A 19,076-nucleotide genomic window follows, 5' to 3' on the forward strand; every position below is an offset into this window, starting at 1 on the left:
CCGCCCGCCCGCCCGCCCGCTCACTCTGAGAGCGACAGCTTGCACTACCACTTCCTCTTCTCTTAACTGTCGCCCCAGGAGGAGGAGGAGCTGCAGGGGTGGAAGAGCGGGGGGGCGGGGGTGGGGGGCAGCACCTGCCAGCCAGCTCTCCCCAGCTCCTCCACCCCAAACCTGGGCACTGGGCACTGGAGGACTGGAGGCCGCTAGGGTGGCCAGCTCATGGCAGGGATTGGTTGAGGGAAGACCGTGCCCTTCCTCCAATACCCCATCCTTGACCGGGCAATCTAATCCCACCATGGCTCGACTGGACTAGACCGGACCCAGTGCGGTCCAGTCCATGCCAGGAGCACCTGGCCCTTCTCAGCCCTCCACGGCTCCCACCTCCCTCAGGGACAAAGCCTGGCCCTGGCCCACCCCAGGCCACTGCCACTCTGCGAGCCAAGCTCATGGCTTCGTGGTCATTGCCTGGTCTCCTTATCACCCACCCAAGAATCACGGCTCCTTTCCCACCCACGGCTGGCAAGGGAATCCATAAATGGCATTTATCCCAAACCCACAGCTGTGTCCCAGAGGCTCACATCCCAGCTCCGTGAGTCCTCCTCCTCCTCCTTGCACGCTTGCCAGCCCAGGTCAGCCCTGGTCATCCCTGGTCAGCCTGGTCATCCCTGGTCGGCCCTGGCCTGTCTGACCTCGCCTCCACCATCCGACTATCGGATGCCTGAACGCCTGTGGCCAGCAGGGGGTGCGAGAGCCCTTCCCCGGGGTGACCAGCAGCCGGGATGTGGGGGCAACCCTAATACTTGGGCAAGTGGTGGGGTGCAAGGACCACCCTCCGAGGTCCAGGGGTGCCAGGCACGAAGGGGCGGGGCCTGGACTTCCCCGAGGGGGCGGGAACTAGGCGGAAAGCGGGTGACATAGGGGCGTGGTTTGAGGCCTTCAGGACCGCTCCGGGGGCGGAACCTGCGAAAGGCGGGGTTCCCTTCTTGCACACCCAGGGGCTCCCCCAAAGGGAGGCCGGGCCTGGCTGAGGCAAGCAGGGAGGGGCCTGCAGCCGACAGATCCGCAGTTGCTGCCTGGCCTCAGCCTCTCGGGAGGACCCTGCAGGTGTAGTCCAGGTGAGTGACGGTGGAGGGGGGTTCCGAGTCAGCCAGGGGTCATCCTGCATGCCCGTGCGCCTGGACGTGCACCTGTCGGGGCCGCTCCGGAAATCTGCTGCTTCCATTTGGGCCCCAGCGAACACAGCGTGCTGCCCTGCCTTTCTCCAACACACCCTTCCAAGGCTGTATCCAGAGGGTCTCAGGTTAAAACCCGGGGTCCCTCCCTGCCCGGTGGCCACCCCACACCCTATCCGAATCATCCCCTTCCTGCTGCTCGCTGGGGGCACCCTAGGTACTCTGCACCTGCTGGGGAAGGGGGACGGCGCTCCACACTTCCTGCCACATATCCTCTCTATAGTCTCTCCTCCCCCCCCCCCCCCCCGCCTCAGCGTGGCCGCAGCATGGCTCTGTGCTGTCCTAATGTCCACTCCTGCCCGCTTCTGGCTCTGTGCTGTCCTAATGTCCACTCCCAAGTCCTTCCCTGGGTCCAGGCTTGCCTGCGTCCCCTACACGTGTATGCTGAGGTGTAGGGTCCAGTAGGAGCAGGACTGCTTCTCTCTCCCCCCACCTACCCTCTTCCCAAAACAATGGCCCCAAAAACCCCAGAGGCTGCAGATGGCTTTGTCGGCCCCTTGCCGGGCGCCCCCCACCACACACGTTGATCAGTCTAGTGCCAAGAGGCTGGTAGGGCAAGGAGAGGGGAGGGGCGCTCTGGGTATAAACTTGGCATTGGAGAGGCTGCAGTAATTCTGAGGCCGCAGGGCCTGGCACAGCTGACAAACAGGAAATGCACGGCTATTCCGAGACCACACCTGGTTTCAGGTATGTAGTTCCAGGAGTCAGCTAAGTAGGTCCCTCTCTGCCAGGCCAGGGCCCGTGGCCGCACTAGGGACACTTCCTGGCCCAGAGCTGGACTCCAGGCTCCTACACCCAGGGGACCCCGGCAGGTGAGCTAGCAGGGGAAAGAAGGGGGGGGACGGGGCTGATTGTTTTCTTCCTTCCTGTCCAGGGTCACTTTGGCAGCAGACACGGGAGACACTGCGACCTATGCGATTTGACAGTGACAAACTCCTCCAAACCCCGGGGACCCTGTGGCTTGGAAGCTGCCCAGGCTGCTCCCCGAGGGTGAGAGAGCGCTTCATGGGCCTTGCCAGCTAAAGCAGGGGAGGGTTTGGGCCACCTCACAGCCTGGGAGCTGCCACACTGCCATTTTGAGGGGCCAAGGAGCCGGGGCTGTGTGAGTTCACCGCTCCTGCTTGCAGTGTACCCACGCCCTATCCCCGCCTGCTCCCCACCGGACTGTCCAGTTAATTGCAATGCTGGCTCAGTGCCCAGTTCCCTGTCCTCACCCTGCCAGGGTGACCGTCCTCAGCCCCATCAGACCAGGCCCAGGGGATGGACGCACGGCATCAGAGCGGGGCGGGTCCCTTCGCAGGGAGCTGGACCGAAAATGGAGCAGTAGGGACTCGAACCGGCGTCCCTCCCGTATGGGATGCGGGTGCCTCAAGCAGCAGTTTTATCCGTTATGCTGTAATGCCAGCCTCTTGCTTAATGTTCTACAGATTTTTTATATATAAGCTATAAATACATTTCTATAAAATTACGTAGAAATATGCATAAAACAGCATAAATATGCATTAAAATGCAGTCACACATAGAAACGTGTATTTTACAAGCAAGTGACATGGAGGCCAATTTTGTCTGTTTAACGTATGCTTTGTGATTGTTGCACATACATTTATAATTTATCCATATGTTCCTAATGTAGAAACGACATGTATGTATCATAGCAAATATATGAGCATTGCAATGACAAATATATAGCTACACAGACTAATGTGCCAATGTGGCATGTGCAAATATAGACTGATGGTCTATAAGTGCTCCTAATTCAGGTAGGTTTCTGCCGAGGAAAATGAACAAGGATGTGTTATAATGAAACAATGCGTATTTTGAAAGTGTGGATAGCTTCTATAGAGGCAGATTTGATGTATAAAATATGTTGAGATGGACAAAATGCTATAGAATATATGCACTGTGTCGTATATAATGTAGCTAGGAAATTACACTTGTATGTGGATTTCTGTACGAATAACACTGCTCATAAAAATATATTGTTTATCAATACAAAGGCATAAAATGTAAAATTTCACACGTCAAATTGCATATGTATATATGCATGTGCGTATATGTAAATATATGCAAATATATGTGAATATGTATGCGTGTAAATTCCTGTAAACATATAGCATGCCTGAAATAGTGCGGGCTGCATTGAGTTATAGATGAGCTTATATACATCGATATATACATTTGTAATTTATAGATTTGTGTGTATTTATATACATGTGTGTCTTTGCATGTATTTGTACATATTTGTATATTTTAATATATATCTGTGTATGTTTATACACATATTTGTATTTATTGTATACACTTGTATATTTATATACTGGTGTGTGTCTTCATATAGATGTGTATAATTTATACATTTGTAAGTATTTATATACATCTGTATAAAACTACATCGACTGGCTGTGAGGACTGTGTGAGACTTAGATGGTGTTAGACAGCACAGAACATCTTCCCCCTGCGTCGGTAGCATCATCTCCTGGTTGTGTGATGGGACGCGGGGAGCCCGCCAGGGGAACCAGGCTCATGAGTCCCATTTTCCAGATGGGGAACGCTGAGGACAGCTCTGAGTATCAACCTCCACCCTTGCAGCCCTGGTCACTGTCAGCTCCATGCACCAGCCTCAGGACCAAGAGAACCTCGCCCACCAGCCCTGGTACCACGGCCACCTGTCCCGCCAGGTACTGTCCCCCACCCCAGCATGGCCTCCCACCTCGGACCCCAAGGGCAGTGGGAGAGGTGGCTGGCTGGGAACTCTCACTTGTCATGGTTCCCTACAAGGTGGGACAGAGGACCGAACCGGCCAGGTTTATGAACCAGTTCTGGGTATAGTGCCCACCTCCCACTGACAACCTCGCGGCAAGGGTGTGTGGGAAATATAGTCCACACCTGCCTGCCACAGAAGTCTCCCCAGGATGGGATGGGGTGTAATGGGGAGGGAGTCGTCCCTCGCTGCAAGCTCAGGCTCCTCGCTGAACCCCCGGCACCCCGTCTTTCATCCTCAGAAGGCTGAAGTTCTTTTGGTGCACGATGGGGACTTCTTGGTGCGTGACTCTGGCTCCCGTGGTGGGGGTCACCCCGTGATCTCGTGCCGCTGGCGGGGCTCCGTCCTGCACTTCGAGGTGTTCCGCATCACCCTGCGCCCCCGACCTGGCCGGCCAGCAGCCCTCTTCCAGCTAGAAGAAGAACAGTTCCCCAGCATGCCAGCCCTGGTCCGCAGCTACATGGCCGGCCAGCGCCCACTGTCCCAAGCCACGGGGGCTGTGGCTTCCAGGCCCGTGGGTCGGCAGGGGCCACTCCGGCGCAGCTTCAGTGAGGACACCCTGGGGGACAGCCCAGCTCAGACAGAGCCACTAAGGTACTCTCTCTCTCTCTCTCTTCGTCTCTACTTCTCCACCACACTGACTTTGTTGAGAATTGGAGCCTGTACCTTCCTGGGGGATGGGTGGGCTGGAGACACGTGCCTGAAGAATGTCCCCAAAGTCTGTCCTGGAAGAAGATGCCCGTGGCCCCAAGAGCTCAGAACACCTGTTGACCTCCTGCTATGCCTGCGACTCCAGGGGCAAACCCCACATTTTCCCTGCCTCCCCACGACCCCACCCCGTGCCACCAGGGCCAGGAAGTGGAGCAGCAGCGAGCCTGCCAACTTGGAATGTACTGGTCATCCGAGACAGGACCACCCTGGACCAGGTGAGGCCCGCCCCCTCCACCAGGACACCCTCGGGTGGCAGGCAGGGGACTGAACCTCCGGGACAAGAATCGGGGTGCCTAAACCACACAGCCTGTGAAAGCAGACACTTTGCTTGCCCTGACCCCAGCTGACCTCAGGCCACTCACTCGCTTTAATTCTTTCTACTTCTGGAACTTTCTGTCCCCACGGCTTTAGCATGTGAGGGTCCCACCATGGGTGGGAACATCCCCCTCCCTCTACATGGCCTCGGGCAGGACTCTCCTCATTCACAAAAGACCGAGAGTCCCCCTACCCGCAGGCAACCAATCTCCTGTGTATTGCAGGAGGACACGCCATGAGCCGAATAATAAACATAGTAACAACACTAAGTGCACTGTGTAGGCTGTCGCTTAGCAGTTCACAGCGGAAGGGGCAAGGGAGATGTGCTTGTCAAGCTAGAGCTGAGGGGGCTGGCATGGTGGTGCAGCAGGCTAATCCCCTACCTATGCTGCCATCCCATATGGGTGCCGGTTCTAATCCCGGCACCGGTTCTAATCCCAGCTGCTCCACTTCCCATTCAGCTCCCTGCTTGTGCCCTGGGAAAGCAAAGACGGCCCAAAGCCTTGGGACCCTGCACCCGCGTGGAAGACCCAGGCTCCTGGCTTTGGATTGGCACAGCTCTGGCCATTGTGGCCACATGGGGAGTGAACCAGAGGATGGAAGATTGATCTCTCTCTGTACATTTCGGGCCATCCACCACTGCTTTCCCAGGCACATTATCAGGCAGCTGAACTGGAAATTGACGCAGTCGGGGCTCCAACCGGCACCCACATGGGATGTTGGCATCACAGGCAGGGAGGCTCATTGTACTCTGCCACCACACTGGCCCCAGCGACAAGGACAGTGTTATTCTCGACCCCAGACTCCACTCGGTGTCCTTGGGAAGGCTCTGTGTTCCTACCACAGGGCCCCTTTGAAATGCTTTCAGTTCTGACCAGGCTGGGGGCAAGCATGCCAACCCTGTCATTCGCAGGGTTGAAGGTATATGATTAATCAATACAGATAAAGCCCACCCACCTCTGCTGCCCCTAGGAGCCTCTGCCAGGTCAGCGTCCACCCTGCCCCGGACAGGAAGCGACCCCATGTTGCTGAAGACCCCGGCTGCCCTGGGGATTATGGCCGACAGCCTCAGGGCTTCCGACGGGCAGCTTCACGCCAAGGCACCAAGCAAGCCCCCCCGGGCCCCCTCGCTGGCACTGCCCGATGCCCCTTACTGTGAGCTGGTACCCCGAATACCCAATGCCAAGAAACAGGCCCCTGGCCAAAGGTGCCCCGAGCCGGAGCCCCGATGGTGGGAGGCTGAGGAAGAGGAGGAGGAACAAGACGGATCTTTTGTAAGACCCCAAGCCGAGGTGTCCTTCTGTGTCTCCGCCAACCCCTCCTGCCTGCTGGGCCCCCGGAACCGGCCCCTGGAGCCAGATGTCCTGCGCACTCTCCGGGGGCTGTTCCTCAAACATCACCCCAGGAGCACTGCGCTCCACCTGCTGCTGCAGGACTGCCAGGTGAGTCACCGTGGCGCTTTTCCTTCCCAAGGGCACAGCGCAGCCGGACCTGACTACGCCATTTCCTCCTGTGCAGGCCACAGGCCTCCTGGGCGTGACCCGAGCTCAGCGCCGCGCCATGGGTGTGGCCTCTGGCCTGGAGCTGCTCACGCTTCCCCACGGACATCACTTGAGGCTGGAGGTGTTGGAGAGGTGAGCTTCCCCAGTGGGTGCCAAGCTCCTCTGCAGTCACAGCCGCCCAGGTGAAGCGGCGGGGGAAGGGAGGGAAGGATGGGTAGAGCCCCCCACGCACCCCCAACCAAGATGCCCATTGTAAGCCTCCACACTGGCCCCAGATCCTTGCTCTCTGCTCTGTGTCTCCAGGTACGAGACGCTGGCGCTGGCCGGGGCGCTGGCCGTGCTGGGCTGTACTGGACCGCTGGAGGAGCGCGCAGCGGCCCTGAAGGGCTTGGTGGAGCTGGCCTTGGAGCTGCGGCCAGGGGCGGTGGGGAACCTGCCCGGGTTTGCAGCCGTCATGAGCGCCCTGCTCATGCCCCAGGTGCGTGGGCGGCCGGGCTGGAGAGGGAGCCACGGAGGTGCGGGTGGGAGTGCGGGGCTGAGCGCCTGGCAGGAGGCGAGGGGCTGCAGGGGCTGCGCTCGGGGGTCCCCCAGGTGGAGAGGCAGCCATCATGAGCGCCTGGCAGGAGGCGAGGGGCTGCAGGGGCTGCGCTCGGGGGTCCCCCAGGTGGAGAGGCAGCCATCATGAGCGCCTGGCAGGAGGCGAGGGGCTGCAGGGGCTGCACTCGGGGGTCCCCCAGGTGGCGAGGCTGGAGCGCACGTGGCGCCAACTGCGACGGAGCCACACGGAGTCTGCGCTGGCCTTCGAGCAGGAGCTGAAGCCGCTGATGCGGGCCCTGGAGGAGGGCGCAGGTGAGTCCCAGACCAGGGTTCAAGGCCCTGGAGGTCCTCAATCTGCAGCCGATCCCCGCCCCTTCGCCGCCAGGCCACACCCTTTCCGAGGCTCCACCCTCCACAAGGCCCTTCCGTGGGCCACGCCCCTGCATGGACTCGAAGCCCCGCCCCATCCCCAGGCCCCGCCTCCCTGACGCCTGCCCTATCCACATCCTGGGTCCCGTCCCAGCCTGCCAGAATCCCCGCCCCTCTCCCAAGCCACGCCCCCAACCGAGCCACACCCGTTACCTGAGCCCCGCCCCTCCATCTAAGCCACGCCCCAGCCTGGGCCTGCTCCTGCCCCCCAGCTTCTGATCCTAAGCTTGCAGGGGTCCTGGGTCCCAGCGCCCCCCACACCCTGCTTCCCGCTCCTGGCCTCCGCAGGCCCCTGCGAGCCGGGCGAGGTGGCGCTGCCGCACGTGGCGCCCGCCGTGCGCCTGCTGGAGGGCGAGGAGGAGCCGGCGGGGCCGCTGGAGGAGAGCTGCGGGCGCCTGCTGCGCACCTTGCAAGGGGCGCGGCGGGTGGCCCGGGATGCGCCCAGGTACCGCCGGGCGGCAGCAAGGCGCCTGCGAGGTGAGCAGGTCCAGGGACCCAGGGGTCCAAGGGTCCAGAGGCCCAGGGGTCCAAGGGTCCAGAGGCCCAGGGGTCCAAGGGTCCAGCGGACCAGAAGCGCTGGGCCATCCCCTCGCCTGCAAGGTGAGCACTTCCAGGGGCATTTCCTCCCCGGAGGCCCCTGGGTACCCGCTCCCCGCCCCTCCTGCGTCCTACACGGACTGGGTCCCCCTGCAGGATGCGCACCCCTGGGCCTGCCCAAGCAGAGCCTCCCGGGGCCCCTAAAGGACATTCCAGCATCCACCCTCCTCCACTCCACTCGCCCCTAAGCGCTCGGAGCCACCCTGGGCTTGGAAGACCGTCCCCCCCACAGGCTGGCCCAAGCCGGGGTGACCTGCCCACTCCCACACTCCCACACGAGGTCAGCCTGCACATTAACCTCCTGGGCAGCCCTGCCTCGGGCCCCAGTAACCACCTGCACTCCAGCACCTGGAGCCGCCCAGGCGCCCCACCCAACATTCCATAGCGACCCAGTTCCTAGGTCCTCCCCCACCCAATCATCCCATCCAAGGGGGCAGAGTCCCCATGGGGCCTCAGCTGGGTCAAAGTTCTCCCGGCCAGCAGGTGCGGGGGAGGGGTGAGGCAGGTGCCTGGGCCCTGCACCTCCCAGGTGCCACAGCTCACCTGGCCCTGTCTTGTCAGGATTCCAGCCGGACCCGCTGCTGAGGGAGGCCTTCACCACCAGCTTCGTGCAGCGGCTGCTGTGGGGGAGCCGGGGTGCTAGGGCTCCACGCAGGGAACGCCTGGACAAGTTCCAGGGGGTCCTCAGGGCCCTGTCACAGCGGCTGGAGCCGGATGGCTGAGCATGGATCCCCCAAAAGGCAAGGATGTACAAACGCACTGGAGGGAGGCATGCCAGTCAGCCCCACGCCACCCCTGCTTCTCTGTGAACTGGACCCTGCACCGCCCTCAACCCTCCAACCTTAACCTTAGCTGTGTAGGGGAAGAGCATTGGGGCCCTTCATCCCCCTACCCGTAAGGTCCAAGGCCACAGCTTTCTAGAACTTCTGCTTTTAATATATAATATAAAACGACACGGCCCACGCCAAGAGGTGGGAAGATGGGGGGGTACAAGAGTATGTACAACAGGTGGTAGAAGGCACGGTGTTGTGTGTGTGTGGGATGAGGGGTCCACCTGGGGCGGCAGGTGGCCTTGGGGAGTGAGGGGGCGGTGGGCACAGCGCGGATTACACAGGTGTCAAGCTGAAGCCACGAGGGGGGCAGGAATAAAGTGCATGGGTCCAGGGGCGCCCGCCCCCCACCCCCGTGGTCCAGCAGCAGCAGCAGCTACAGCGGCAGCAGCCATCACCTCCCCAACTGCCCCCCCAAGCCGGCGCCCGCCTCGGGCCGGCCTCAGTTAAGCGACACTCGGAGGTAGGAAGTGGGTACGTAGCCTTCGCCGCCCTGTTTCCTCCGCACCCGCGTCCAGCCGTCCCCTTTATCTTCTTCGATGAGGCTCAGGTCCTCCCCCTCCGCCATGGAGATGGTGCCCTCGCTGGAGCCTGGGGACCCAGAGGGGGATGAGCGGGTGCCTGGCCCGAGGGGGAGGGAAGCAAGGAGGGCTGCCCAGCCCGCTGCCCACCTTCAAAGTGGTAAATGGCTACACAGTGGCCAATGGGGGACGCCGGCTCTTCCTCAAAATCCTCATCAAACTCCGTGTAGATGGGGGTGTCCTGCCCTTCCTCTGAGGACGTGGGCTCCTGGGAGCTGCAGACAACCAGGAGATGAGGAGGGAGCAAGCTAACAAGAGCCGGGCAGGGGCAAGGCCCTTCCTGGGCCCCTCCGGCCGCACCCCCCTCCCCCCCCCCCCCGTTCACCTGGCCTTATTGTCATCCTGCCCTTCGGTCTTGTGGCTGTCGCTGTCGGGTGGGGCACTGACTGGTGGGTCTGGGGGTCGCGCGTGGCGGCCCAGGCTATCCCCTCGGTTGCTTAGGACTCGGCTCTCGGCTTCGGCCAGCCAAGTCTGGAGAAGGTGGGGGGGAGGTGATGGGAGGCCGCCGGTGGAGGACTCCAGCTTGGGTGGGTCCCAGGGCAGGGCTGTGGGGTCAGTTCTGAGCTCACCCATGCACACCCAGAGCCCTCATGAGGAACAGCTGGAGTCCCAGCCCCCACCTCTCCCGCTCCACTCCCTCCAGGCAGGCAGGCAGGCGGCCAGGCGAGGCCATGACTCAAGCCTGGTCCCAGAACCGCTCCTTACCTCATACTTCTGCACTTCCAGCTTCAGTCTTTCGATGTTGCTTAGCGTCTCTGCAATCTGGGGCTCCAGGCTGGCGGGGTCCCCCATCTGGGGGGTCTTCTCATACACGTCCTTCATTCTCTTTAAGGCTTCCCTTCAGGGGCACCACAGGGAGAGAGAGCGAGCGAGCACGCCATCAGAGGCTGTATTGTGTACTGTGATTCCCGTGTGAATTTACAAAAAAACACAACTCGGGGAGGAGCCCAGGGCTGTGGCGCATCTGGTTAAGCCACCGCCTGCAAGCACCAGCATCCCATAGGGGCTCCAGTTCTAATCCCGGCAGCTCCACTTCCCATCCAGCTCCCTGCTTGGTGCCTGGGAAAGCAGTGGAGGACGGCATAAAGCCTTGGGACCCTGTACTCGCGTGGGAGACCCGGAGGAGGCTCCTGGCTCCTGGCTTTGGATTGGCTCAGCTCCAGTTGTTGCGGCCACTTGGAAGAGTGAACCAGTGGATAAATTTGCCTTTCCAATAAAAAGATAAATCTTAAAAAAAAAATTGATATGAGTCATTTTTGAAATCACACACCCTAAATTTCCTAGAAAATACGTAATTGGGGTGGGGGGGAATGTTGTAGATTAAAAGCAAAAAAGGGTTCTGCACTCGATGGGCACGCATCCGGCCTTCCGATTTGCCTACATTTCTGCAGCAGGTGGGTGGCAATGCTTACAAAAAAAGGTCTGTGGGCCGTAGCAGCCCTGGGCTCCCGGACTCCTGAGCCCCCAGCACCCTGAGAGAAGCCAGCAGAAGGGAGGCAGACACTGTGACAGAGCTGCACCCTGAGTTCCAAGGCAGACCCCACAGCAGCCGACATAAGCTATTTGGGTCTGCAAGACGTGGTCAATTAAAAAACAAAAATGAATCACATTGGCTGCCCAGTGGCCCAGCGGCAGGCGTCTCTTCCGCTTACATAACAAAACTGGGAAGAGAAACTTGTAGCTTGGGGAAAAAAAATATGACCAAATTCTGGCAAAGTGTTTTATTGTTAATATTTTTGAAGTGTTTGAGCCCTTGGGTGGAAAACCATTTGCTTCTTTGTTTTGGGTTGCTGGGTTGGTATCGAACCAGCTTTGCGTGGCTGAGTGTGTGTGTGTCCTAAAGCATTTCACAGGGGCAGAATGCGTCTCAGATGACGTGTGTCACACAGCCTGTGGGAAGGGGGCCGTTCTGTGACCTGCAGTGGGTGCACGAGGCCGTGCAGCCGGCACCTTCTGGAACAGTCTGCGTACCCCGAGACTGGCCTGGCTGTGGTTTTGTATTGAAGATCCGTAGCGAGGAAACACAGGCCCCTCATTTTGGGCTCCTCTCTGCTCCCCGATCAGAATCAAGATCCTGTAAGTTTTCTAAATACTTTTTGTTTTAAAGGCGATTTCTGCTCTTTTTCTGTTTGCTGGAATGACTTGTGAGAGGATGGGACAAGCCAGCGTTACGGAGCAGCCTGGGACACTGGAGTCCCCTATCGGATGGCCACTTGGGGTCCCGGCTGCTCCACTTCCCATCCAGCTCCCTGCCGATGTGGGAAAGCAGTGGAAGACGGCTCCCTGCGTCCATGTGGGAGAGCCAGGCAGAGCCCTGGCCTTTGAGACTGCTCATATCCAGTGAACCAGCAGCTCAGAGGCTTCTCTAACTCTACCCTTCAAATCTATAGATAAACCTTGACCTCTTGGTTCACAGTGCGGTTGGCGTCACCTGGAAACGCACCAGGCCTGCTCGGGGGTGGCACCCGTCGGCCAGCGGACCTGCTTCCAGGGCCACTTCCTTACCTCTGGTCTATCTCCTTCTGGAGCTCTCGCCCGCGCTCCTCCAGCTGCTGCTGAAGTCGCTTCCTCTGCTGCTCGGGCGGCAGGTGGCTGAAGTCCTCGGTGACCACTGTCTGCAGGGGGGAGGCGGGGTGGGAAGGGGAGGGAATGTGAGCCCCTGGCTCTTCAACGGCCGGGCTGCTTTGCACACTCTGTGGACACACACACACACACACACACACACGAGTCCATGTGCCTCCCCAGCCGCGGTTCTGGGGGCATGGGGGGGCAGCCATGCAGAGAGCCAAGCAAGGCAGGAGGGGGCCCGGCCGCCCCCCGGGGGGGCGCACTTACCCCACGGGCACCTCGGAGGCTGCGGAAGGATGCTAGCCGCGGTTTGACCGACTTACTGATCTCGCTCAGTAGGGCCAAGGGGTCGAGGCCGGAGCGGGGGGACGGGGGCCCGTTAGGGAGTGCCGAGGGCAGTGAACCCCCCGACGGGGAGAAAGGTGGGGGGCGCGGCTACCGGCGGGGGCCAGGGAATGGGAGGAGAAGAGGTGAGGCCAGGGGTCAGGGTTGGGGTATGTGTGTGTGTGTGTGTGTGTGTGTGTGTATGTGTGTATGTGTGTGTAGTGAAGGAGGAGACAGAGAAAAGATGAAAACAATCAAGAAAAATTAAAAAAAAAGAGACAAGAAAAGAAAAAAACACGGTTAAGAAAAAAACACAACTTAAGATATACAATTATACTCAGAAGAGCTGTGCAAGAGTAGACAGGAATTCCAGAGAGGGGATGTGGCTGTGAGCTGGGAGGCCAGACGCCCCCTACCCACCTGCACCTCCTGGTGTCCCCTCTGACCCTGCTGTCGCCTGCCCGCCCACCTGACTTCCCAGCTCACACAGCAGCAGCGGGCAAGGGGAGGGAGGCAGCTCAGAGGAAGGGGTGCATGGTGGGAGATGAGCAGAAAGGAAGGGGGCCTGCAGGTGCCCGCGCCAAGGATGGCTCTTTGGAAAATCCAAGGTCCGGGTGGAGGATGGAGGAAGAGGAGGAGGATTGTTGAAGGCACAGACTGGGAGGAGAGGTGGGGTTTGTTTGGGAAACAAAGTTGTGGGTGGAGGGGAGTGCATAGGATTAGAGGAAACCCAAGGGGGCTTCCAGCCAGCGGTGTCCCGAACCCCACAAGTAGGTCTTCTCTCCTGGCAAGTGGCAGGCTGACACCACAGGCTACCACACCCCCCCACACACACCCCTCCCCGTCTCAGGGGACTCCCCATCCGTCCTCCTTCCCTCCAACCCGGGCTGGCAGCCAAGGGGAAAATTCCTGCCGGGGACTCTGCGTCCAGGCGGCCGGGGTGGAGTCAGTGGGTCCCATTCCGCCCCCCTACACACACACACCGTCCACTTCCAGTCCAGCTCCCCTCCCACCTTGGTTTTCTTGCCGAAGGGCCAGCGCTTGGCCCGGCTGCGACCCTGGCCACGGAGCTCAGGCCGCGCATCCGAGGGGGTGCCCAGGCTGCTGTCAGATGGCGCGCGGTTCATTGGCTGGCTGAAGTCTTCAAATTCCACGTCGCCAGGCCTCACGAAGCCAGATTTGTGCAGTTCTATGAGGAGCTGGGAGTCCTGGCGGGATGGGGGTGTGTGTGTGTGCGGGCGGTCAGCGATGCGGAGGCATGTAATTCTGGGGTGTTCCCCCCCCCCCCGTCTTCACCATCCCGCCCCTGGACCCGGCTGAGGCACCCACGTTCTTGGCGTCCACGGCTTCGGCCGCCACCTTCATGCCTTCCAAGCACTTGGCAATGATGGGGCCCACCTGCAGCTCCGCCTCAGCCAGGAGCCCATAGCCGGCCCCCAGGCGGGAGGCCCGACGCTCATCCAGGTCCTGCAGCTTCTGCAGGGGTGATGGGGGGGAGGGGGAGGACAGAGGTGGCTGACGGAGGGGAGGGGTGACTCACTCCGCAAACACGAGGCTGCTCCTCAAGCCGGCCCCGCCCCCAAGCCCCAAAGGCAAACAAACAGATTCCAACGGTGGGAGCAGACCCGGGAAGACCCTCCCTGGGCCCCTAGGAGAGTCAACATTGCTAGATAACGGTGTGTGTGTGTGTGTGTGTGTGTGTGTGTGTGTGTGTGCAGGGACAGACAAATCAGACTTCTTCCCCACGTGGTAGGAGCTGGGGCTTAGGGGAACAAGCTGGCTCCTTGCTAGTATGTTGCCTTTGGGTCTAGGGGTTGGGGGACTTCATGGCTGGGGTTCTGCGGGAGGTGTAGGAGCTGGTTGGGGGGAGTGTGGGTGATGGCGCTTGGCCGTGGCTCTCACATCGAAGACCTGGGGCATCTGCGAGAAGTAGAAGTGAGCCTGCTCGCGGTTGAAGCGCTGCAGCTGAGCCGCGTACTCGTTCTTGCTTTCCTCGGCCATGTGACTCCGCAGATGGGCCTGCTGCTTGGCCTGAGAGGGCACAGGGGGGCGGTGGGGTGTCGGGTGGCTGAGTGGCCGGCCAGCCAAAGCCCACCCAGGTGCCCAGTCGGCCCTGGCAACCCCCCACATGCCCCTATACAACGGAGGAACACGTGCAGGCACGCACACAGCGCACACACCTTCTCCACGTCGGCCTTGGTGGCGTTGATGTCCTGGTCCAGGCGCTCGGCCGTCTGGGCCGCCTTCTCCGCCTCCCGACAGTCTCGCTCGAACTTGCGCTTGCTCTGGGGAGGAAGCCAGAAAAGCAGCCTGAAGGGGCTGCCGGTGGACCCCCGCCTCTCACAGCCCAAGCTGGGGGGACCCCGGGGAGGACAGGAAATCCCACCCTCCGCTCCGCCTCTCCCAGGCCAAGCTGGGGGGACCCCGGGGAGGGCAGGAAATCCCACCCACGGCCCTGTCTCTTACGGTCTCCAGCTGTTTCAAGCCGTTCTCCAGCTGCTGCTGGGCCCGCCGGCCCTCCTGGAAGTGCTGCGTGAAGACCAGCGCGGTGAGGCACGCATGCATGCGCTGTGGGGCTTGCTGGGTGGAAAGGGGGACCCTCAGCCAGCTCCCCCCTTGCACCCCAACACCTCACCATCTTGCGTTCCTGTTTCATCTCCTGCGAGTACTTGGCCAGCTCGAGGCACACGCGTAGGCTGAGGTTCTCAGCTACCAGTTCCCGCTGGCCGGCAAAGTCATTGACTTCCTGAAGGATCTGTACAAAGGACTGCTGCTGGCTGAACCTGGGGACACGGGGGGGGGGGAGGGAAGGGATGAAGAGGTTCCCCCCCCCGGGGACCACCACCACACAAGACACGCAACCCCGAAGCAGAGATGGGATTCTGCTCCATAACCCTGACTGCCCTCCACCCGACTCCAGGCTGCAACAGGTGTGCGGAATTCCGGATGTTTTAGAAAGCAGGCAATGAGCAGGGCTTAGACACCTCGTCCAGCGGGCTGCGGGTGGCCTAGGACTAAGGACGTGGCCAGCGCCATGGTGCAGCAGGCTAATCCTCCACCCTGTGGGCGCCAATTCTATTCCAGGCTGTTCCACTTCCCATCCAGCTCCCTGCCTGTGGCCTGGGAAAGCAGTGGAGGACGGACCCTGTACCCGCGTGGGAGACCCAGAAGAAGCTTCTGGCTCCCGATCAGCTCAGCTCCAGGCATTACAGCCACTTAGGGAGGGGAGCTGAGTGAGGGGGCTGCTTCCAGGGCTCCTCTCCACCAAGGATCCAAAACTGTGTCTCATGAGACACAGTGCAAAGACGGCAGGTGCAGTCCAAATCCTGCGTGCACATGCCCATCCAGGGAGGCAGGCAGCAGGGGACCGCTAAGGCTTGGGGTCCCTACCCTCTCAACGTGAGAAAGCCAGCCTGGCCCAGGTCTGGCTCTTGTGGGTCTGTGAAGAATTACAACCAGCACAGCTGGGAGCACTCTCTCTCCCTCCCTCCATCACCCCCCCTTGAGACGGGCAGTGTTCGCCTGTCATCTAGCCCGGTGGATGGAGCAGCCCAGCCCAGGTGGGCAGTGATGGTTTACAACGTATTGCTCAGGGAACAGCAGGTGCACATGGGGGAGGGGGAGGGTCTGTCTACCCCACAGGTGACTTGGATAACTCCAAGTTGTTCCTAGCTGCCAGTGACTTAGCAAACTTTTCTGATTCCGAGAACTGCTTTGGATTTGGGCAGTGAGGGACTTGGAATCATGTGGAGGGGGCAGGCGAACGGGCGGGGCTGTGGCAGCATAGGGAGTGACCTCACGCCACCTCCCAGCCAAGCCTGGCACCCACTTCGCAGATGAGACAAACCAAGGCTTGGAAGAGTCCACTCCTCTCACCCCACCCCACTCCACCCCCTGGTTCAAGGCTGCTTGCTCTGTAACCTGCAAGGGCCAGCAGCAGCTGGTCCAGGACTCCAACCTGGAAGGTCCCCCCCCACCCCTCTCCAGGGCCCAGCTCTGTACCCCAAGTCCTCATCCTTACTTGGCCTCGGGGTCATCTTTGGGAAGTCGTTTGGGCAAGTATTTCTTCACCAGATTCCTAAGGGGGGGGAGGAGGTAGACAACAGAGGCCGCAGACTGAGCCCCCCCACACACCCCTGAGCTGCTCCAGGCTGCACCCCGGGTGCGGGGGGCCTCACCGCAGCTGCTTGGCATAGGCCTGTTCCACCTCCGAGCGTTCCCGCACAAACTTCACGTATCTGTCCAGCAGGTCCAGCCCCCACTGCGTGTGGCGCTCCAGGACCTCAAACTGGTCCTGGGGGAGGCAGGGACGGGGCGGGAGAAGGGGGAAGAGAGTGCGTCCAGGTCAGAACTGTGCCCTCCGTGGCCCCCCTGCAGGCCAGCCGGCTGGCCCTGGGAGGAGTGACTTCCAGGCGCCGCCCCGGAGACAACGCACGGGGCGGGGAGGGGATGGGGGGGAAGGCAGGAAACTGGCGGGAACACCCCCCTCCCTTTCCCGGGAAGGGCCGGAGCCACCACCCGGGGGTCGCCTACAGGACGACGGGGTCTCCTGTGCACGCCTCCTAGCTGGCCCTGAAGGGTGGGCGGGCAGGCAAGAGGGGCACAAAGCCACTCGCCAGCCGCCACCCTCCAGCTACCACCACCCCCCTTCGCCCCGGCTCCCCTAATCCCCCCTAGATTCCGGAAAATCCGGCCTGCCCAGCGTGAGTCAGGAGGACACGGATCTCTGGCAGTTCGTGGGGTGCCCCCTTAAACTCTCCAGAGGCCGGTGTTGGGGGGGTTACCCGAGCAGCCACGTCCCCCACTCTCCCCCGCCCCCACTCCCGGCACCACCACCATGCATGTCTCAGTTTCTCCTTCTTAGCTCTGGAAGGAAGAGGAGGAGGAGGAGGAGGGCGGGCTGGGAGTGACCAGAGAGGGCATAGGGTCGGAGGTCGGGATAGGACAGACTTAGGGAGGGAATCGGGGGGCTTTCAGGGCCTCAGGTTCCACAGGGCAAGGGTGTGGGGTGCGGGCAGCCCCGCCCTGGGTCCCCCTGGCTCTCGGCGCCCCCGGGGTACTCATCAGAGGCAGCTGGGAGATGCTGGGGCGGCCCTTGTAGGTCCCACGTGGGGGGGGGGAAGGGGTGGCCAGAGGGTCCCCTCCTCCTCTCTGCCCTCCATACACAGCCGGGCGGCAGCGGCGGCGCGGGCAGGAGCCCAGGGGCCGTAAGATAAGCCGCGCGGCCGGGCCCGGGTGCCCAAAAATAGGTGACCTCTCCCGGCCGCCCCAGGGCCTGGTCCTTTCCTTGGGAGTCTGGGCCAGCCCCGTGCCTCAGTTTACCCCAGGCCGCTCCCGCCATTGTTATGGATGAGGGATACTGGTCCTGAGACGCCCGCTCCTCCCTCCCCTTCTACCCACCTCCCCCACCCAGAAACTCCCGAGTGACTCCGGGTGCACGGGGAACGCGTGGGGTGTCCTACCCCAGCACCACCACCACCACCACCCCCCCAAAAATCCAGCCTGGGAAGCAAAGAGGAGCCGGGCGAGAGGTGGGAAAGCCTTAAGTCGCGGCCCGGGGAACTTGGAGAAAGGCCGTGTCGGGACTCACCCACAACTCGGTGCCCCAATCCATGCTGCTCCCGCCGCCGCCGCCGCCAGCTACCCTCCCTCCCTCCCTCGCTGCTTCCCTCCCTCCCTCCGCGGCCGGGGGCGGAGCGCCCGGCCACGCCCCCAAGGTCAGGGCACGCCCCCAGCGGCGAGGACACGCCCCGGCCGCGCAGCGACACGCCCATCACCCGCGAGGACACGCCCTAGCACCGTGGGCGGGGCCCGACATGCGCCACGCCCCCCTCTCGTCCCACCCCTTAAAGGGCCAGCCCGCACTTTCAGACCCTCGCCCCGCCCCACAGCAGGCGTCCACTCGGCCCGTCCCGTCCCCCTCCCGCTCCTCCCCGGCTCCTGGCGCTCCATCCGGCCGCAGGGAGCAGGCGAGAAGGACTTCGATCCAGTCCGGCCTGGCCGCATCCTCTGTCCCTCCCACCTAGGACAGGCTGCCCTTGGGGCGGCCAAGGAGGCGTGCTCGAGCCTCGGGGAAGGCGTGCGCCCCGCACCCCCGCAGCTCCCACCCCTGGGGCGCCATGCCCCGCACCCCCGACACCCTCGGAGCGCCATCCCCGCACCCCCGCAGCTCCCACCCCTCGGGGCGCCATCCCCCGCACCCCCGCAGCTCCCACCCCCTCGGGGCGCCATCCCCGCACCCCCGCAGCTCCCACCCCTCGGGGCGCCATCCCCCGCACCCCGGCAAGGAGGCCGCGGGGAGCCACAGGACGGCCCCTGGAGCCTGGCCCCGCCGCCAGGTGCACCGGGTCAGCACCCGAGGCCTCAGGCACTCCGCCTCAACGAGCCGAGGGTCAGGGGGTTCACGAGGCTACATTTCGGGGTTCGGGATCTGGGGTGAGCCCCTGAGATCAGAGGTCATCCCGGGGCCAGGCCTGGGCCACCCCGTGTTCGGGGGCGACCAGGGGGTGCAGCGAGACTGGAGGGTTCCCCAAAAAGATGCACGCGTGGACCCCACGGTCCCCGGGGCGGGGAAGGAGGGCATCCCGGGAAATGTAGTTCCTTCGTGGCGTGTCGGCCGTGATGGCATTGTGGGAAATGTAGTCCTAGGCCGTTACAAGCTGCCAGAGAGGAATTCCGCTTAGCGAGCC

At 61.8% G+C, this 19,076-nt stretch overlaps 2 protein-coding genes across 5 annotated transcripts; one reads left to right on the top strand and one right to left on the bottom strand.

The window, feature by feature from the left end:
• The first annotated feature begins 1,090 nt into the window (after positions 1-1,090).
• Positions 1,091-8,827, top strand: LOC131479225 (SH2 domain-containing protein 3A-like). Of its 2 annotated transcripts, XM_058659785.1 has the most exons (11): positions 1,091-1,115; positions 2,107-2,334; positions 3,774-3,910; positions 4,235-4,587; positions 4,843-4,919; positions 5,992-6,461; positions 6,538-6,653; positions 6,825-6,999; positions 7,259-7,370; positions 7,776-7,964; positions 8,646-8,827. In XM_058659785.1, the coding sequence occupies exons 3-11, from the start codon at positions 3,842-3,844 to the stop codon at positions 8,804-8,806; spliced, it is 1,722 nt and encodes a 573-aa protein (XP_058515768.1). In that variant the 5' UTR covers positions 1,091-1,115; positions 2,107-2,334; positions 3,774-3,841; the 3' UTR covers positions 8,807-8,827. The 2 variants fall into 2 exon arrangements, with proteins under 2 accessions (XP_058515768.1, XP_058515767.1); XM_058659784.1 differs by lacking the exons at positions 1,091-1,115; positions 2,107-2,334 and adding an exon at positions 1,831-2,044.
• Positions 8,828-8,982: 155 nt separating this feature from the next.
• Positions 8,983-18,126, bottom strand: LOC131479224 (cdc42-interacting protein 4). 3 transcript variants are annotated; one of them, XM_058659781.1, is made up of 15 exons: positions 17,978-18,126; positions 16,566-16,681; positions 16,409-16,465; positions 15,023-15,170; positions 14,854-14,916; positions 14,568-14,672; positions 14,299-14,418; positions 13,717-13,863; positions 13,401-13,595; positions 12,331-12,498; positions 12,001-12,110; positions 10,201-10,333; positions 9,821-9,966; positions 9,586-9,710; positions 8,983-9,505 (listed from the first exon to the last, which is right to left on the bottom strand). In XM_058659781.1, the coding sequence occupies exons 1-15, from the start codon at positions 17,999-18,001 to the stop codon at positions 9,357-9,359; spliced, it is 1,806 nt and encodes a 601-aa protein (XP_058515764.1). In that variant the 5' UTR covers positions 18,002-18,126; the 3' UTR covers positions 8,983-9,356. The 3 variants fall into 3 exon arrangements, with proteins under 3 accessions (XP_058515764.1, XP_058515763.1, XP_058515766.1); XM_058659780.1 differs by having other exon boundaries at positions 8,985-9,505; positions 14,290-14,418; positions 17,978-18,125; XM_058659783.1 differs by lacking the exon at positions 12,331-12,498 and having other exon boundaries at positions 8,987-9,505; positions 14,290-14,418; positions 17,978-18,124.
• Between the last annotated feature and the right edge of the window lie 950 nt (positions 18,127-19,076).

This window comes from Ochotona princeps, unplaced genomic scaffold (genome assembly GCF_030435755.1).
Source record: "Ochotona princeps isolate mOchPri1 unplaced genomic scaffold, mOchPri1.hap1 HAP1_SCAFFOLD_170, whole genome shotgun sequence".
Lineage (NCBI taxonomy): Eukaryota > Metazoa > Chordata > Mammalia > Lagomorpha > Ochotonidae > Ochotona > Ochotona princeps.